At 52.1% G+C, this 2089-nt stretch overlaps 1 protein-coding gene across 4 annotated transcripts in view; it reads left to right on the forward strand.

Moving 5' to 3' along the window:
• The window catches only part of SEPTIN2 (septin 2), a 47537-nt gene that overhangs the window by 41844 nt on the left and 3604 nt on the right, over positions 1 to 2089 (forward strand). For all 4 annotated transcript variants that reach the window (XM_006165171.3, XM_006165172.3, XM_006165170.3 and 1 more), the window contains 2 exons: positions 493 to 550; positions 1499 to 1600. In XM_006165171.3, the coding sequence (XP_006165233.1) occupies positions 493 to 550; positions 1499 to 1600 (160 nt within the window). The remainder of the gene's footprint in view (positions 1 to 492; positions 551 to 1498; positions 1601 to 2089) is intronic.

Genomic DNA, 2089 nt, shown 5'->3' on the forward strand with positions numbered 1-2089 from the left:
TAACACTGGCACACGCTAAGGGGACGGGCGCTATCGGCGCACAATCCTGAACACGGGTGCTCACGTGTCCCCCCCACGCTGACCGTCCGTGCATGCTTAGCTGGACGAGCTCCTGCCAGCAGTTGAGCCCGCGCTGCGTGCCCTGTCCTGCATCCGCAGCACACGGAGCTCAGCAGGCTCGGACGTCGGGCTGGGGCCCACCGGCTCTCACTTCTCAGCCCCCGGTCCCTCCAGTGGGCCCCGCGTCTGCGCACAGGAGTGACTGCAGAGCCCATCTTCGGGTGGTGCTCACTCTCTGAGTCCGTAGAGGACCGGAGTGTCATCACCCAGGTTAGGAGTAAGAAGAGGTATCTCGAGTTTCCCATTTCATGTTGTCCTTTCTCGGTCGAGGCTACATGGTTTTCTAATTGAAAGTGGACTTCCTCCCAGGAGGCTGTGATCAGAAATAGCCAGCTATATTTCTCACAACATTGTTGTTTGTTTCTATGTCAGGAAAGTGGAGAATGAGGACATGAATAAGGATCAGATCTTGCTGGAAAAGGAGGCAGAGGTGCGTAAAGAAGGACTGCTCCCTTAACCAGGACTGCTCAGGGTACATCCAGAATGTGACTTGCCATTAACTTGTTATCGTCTTCCTGCCTTACCCCTCGGAGGAGGGTGAATTACAACGAACTTCTTACGTGTGTGTGTCTGCAGTGACGTGCATGTATATGTGCCTAAGTATCTATAATGTTTTTTCTTTTCATTTGTAGTAGCAAGTTAGGTAAAAAAGACTTGAAAACATTTTAGTAACCTGACAGATTTTTGTAGAATGTTAAAAATCATTTTCCCCTTGCAGACAATAACCGAAAGGAAAATATAATGAAATTGACATTGCAACTCTTTAAAAAATTCAAGGAAAAAAGTAGATCAGATTATGGAGGACGTTAGAAGACTTGACTGAAAGTATCCTTGGCCACTTCCATAGCCCAGTAGTTAAGGGACCCGGGTCCCACAGACCTGAGTGTGGCCCTGGCCTGGCCCAGCAGCCTGAAGAACACGTGGGGAGTGAGTGCCTACTTGCACGCCCCAGTCCCAAAAGGGGGAAGAAACGGAGGGTTGGACTGTGGTGTGGCCACTCCCCGTGGGGGTGCATCCCCTCTGGCAAAAGAGCAAAACTTGGTGAGGACAAAAGTGGGTCAGCAGGCACTGTTTCATAACTAGCCCTCATTACTCTACTGAAAAAGCTGAGTCCCTCCCACGGATGTAAGTTGCTGTTTCTGGCTCTTAGGTTAAAAAATACTGTCTTGTGTGTTTATTTGAAGTGCATATTCTTATCATTGTCTTGGTTTTCTACCAAGTTGTCAGTCCTTCTGTTGACTTGTAATCCCCCGTGTGAACTGTGGGTCGCATTTCGGAAAAGCACAGACAGCAGCACCGTAGGACTCACAGAGCGCCCTGTGGTAGGTGAGGCCATGGTCACACACCCAGGTGTGTCTAACCAGCGCTCTGCTCACAGCTCCGCCGCATGCAGGAGATGATCGCCAGGATGCAGGCGCAGATGCAGCTGCAGGCGCAGGCGGGGGACGGCGACAGCGGGGTCCATGGACACCACGTGTAGGTGAGTGCAGCGTGGGCCCCGGGTCTGGCAGAGCTCACGGCCGTCTCAGCCTGGATTGCTGGCCCTGCCACATGGCCTCAGGTCCCTGAATGAGCACATCCCCGTGCCTGCCATCTGGCAGGGCCTGCTCACGTTCTCTGTTCTCTGCGTGTAAAACACAGTTGGAGTGGGACGGAGCTCTGTAGGAGGATGCTTTTATCAAGCAGATAGCCTAGTGGTTACATCGCTGGACTCCCACGTAGTCAACCATGGCTTGAGTCCCAGAACTGGCAACATTTTTTTTCTTAAGAATGATTTTATTTTGGTACCAGCAGTTAGTGTAATGGCTATGTCACTGGACTTCCATGTAGTTGACCGCAGTTCAAGTCCCAGACCTGGTGGCTTAAACTCATTCTGGGTGCGTGTGCATGCGTGCCCAAGATCCCGAGAGGAGAATGGAGGAGAAGGGATTGCGGCGTGGCCATCCCCTCTGGGGGGTGATTTCTCGCT

Source organism: Tupaia chinensis, unplaced genomic scaffold (assembly GCF_000334495.1).
Source record: "Tupaia chinensis unplaced genomic scaffold, TupChi_1.0 Scaffold143823_1, whole genome shotgun sequence".
Lineage (NCBI taxonomy): Eukaryota > Metazoa > Chordata > Mammalia > Scandentia > Tupaiidae > Tupaia > Tupaia belangeri.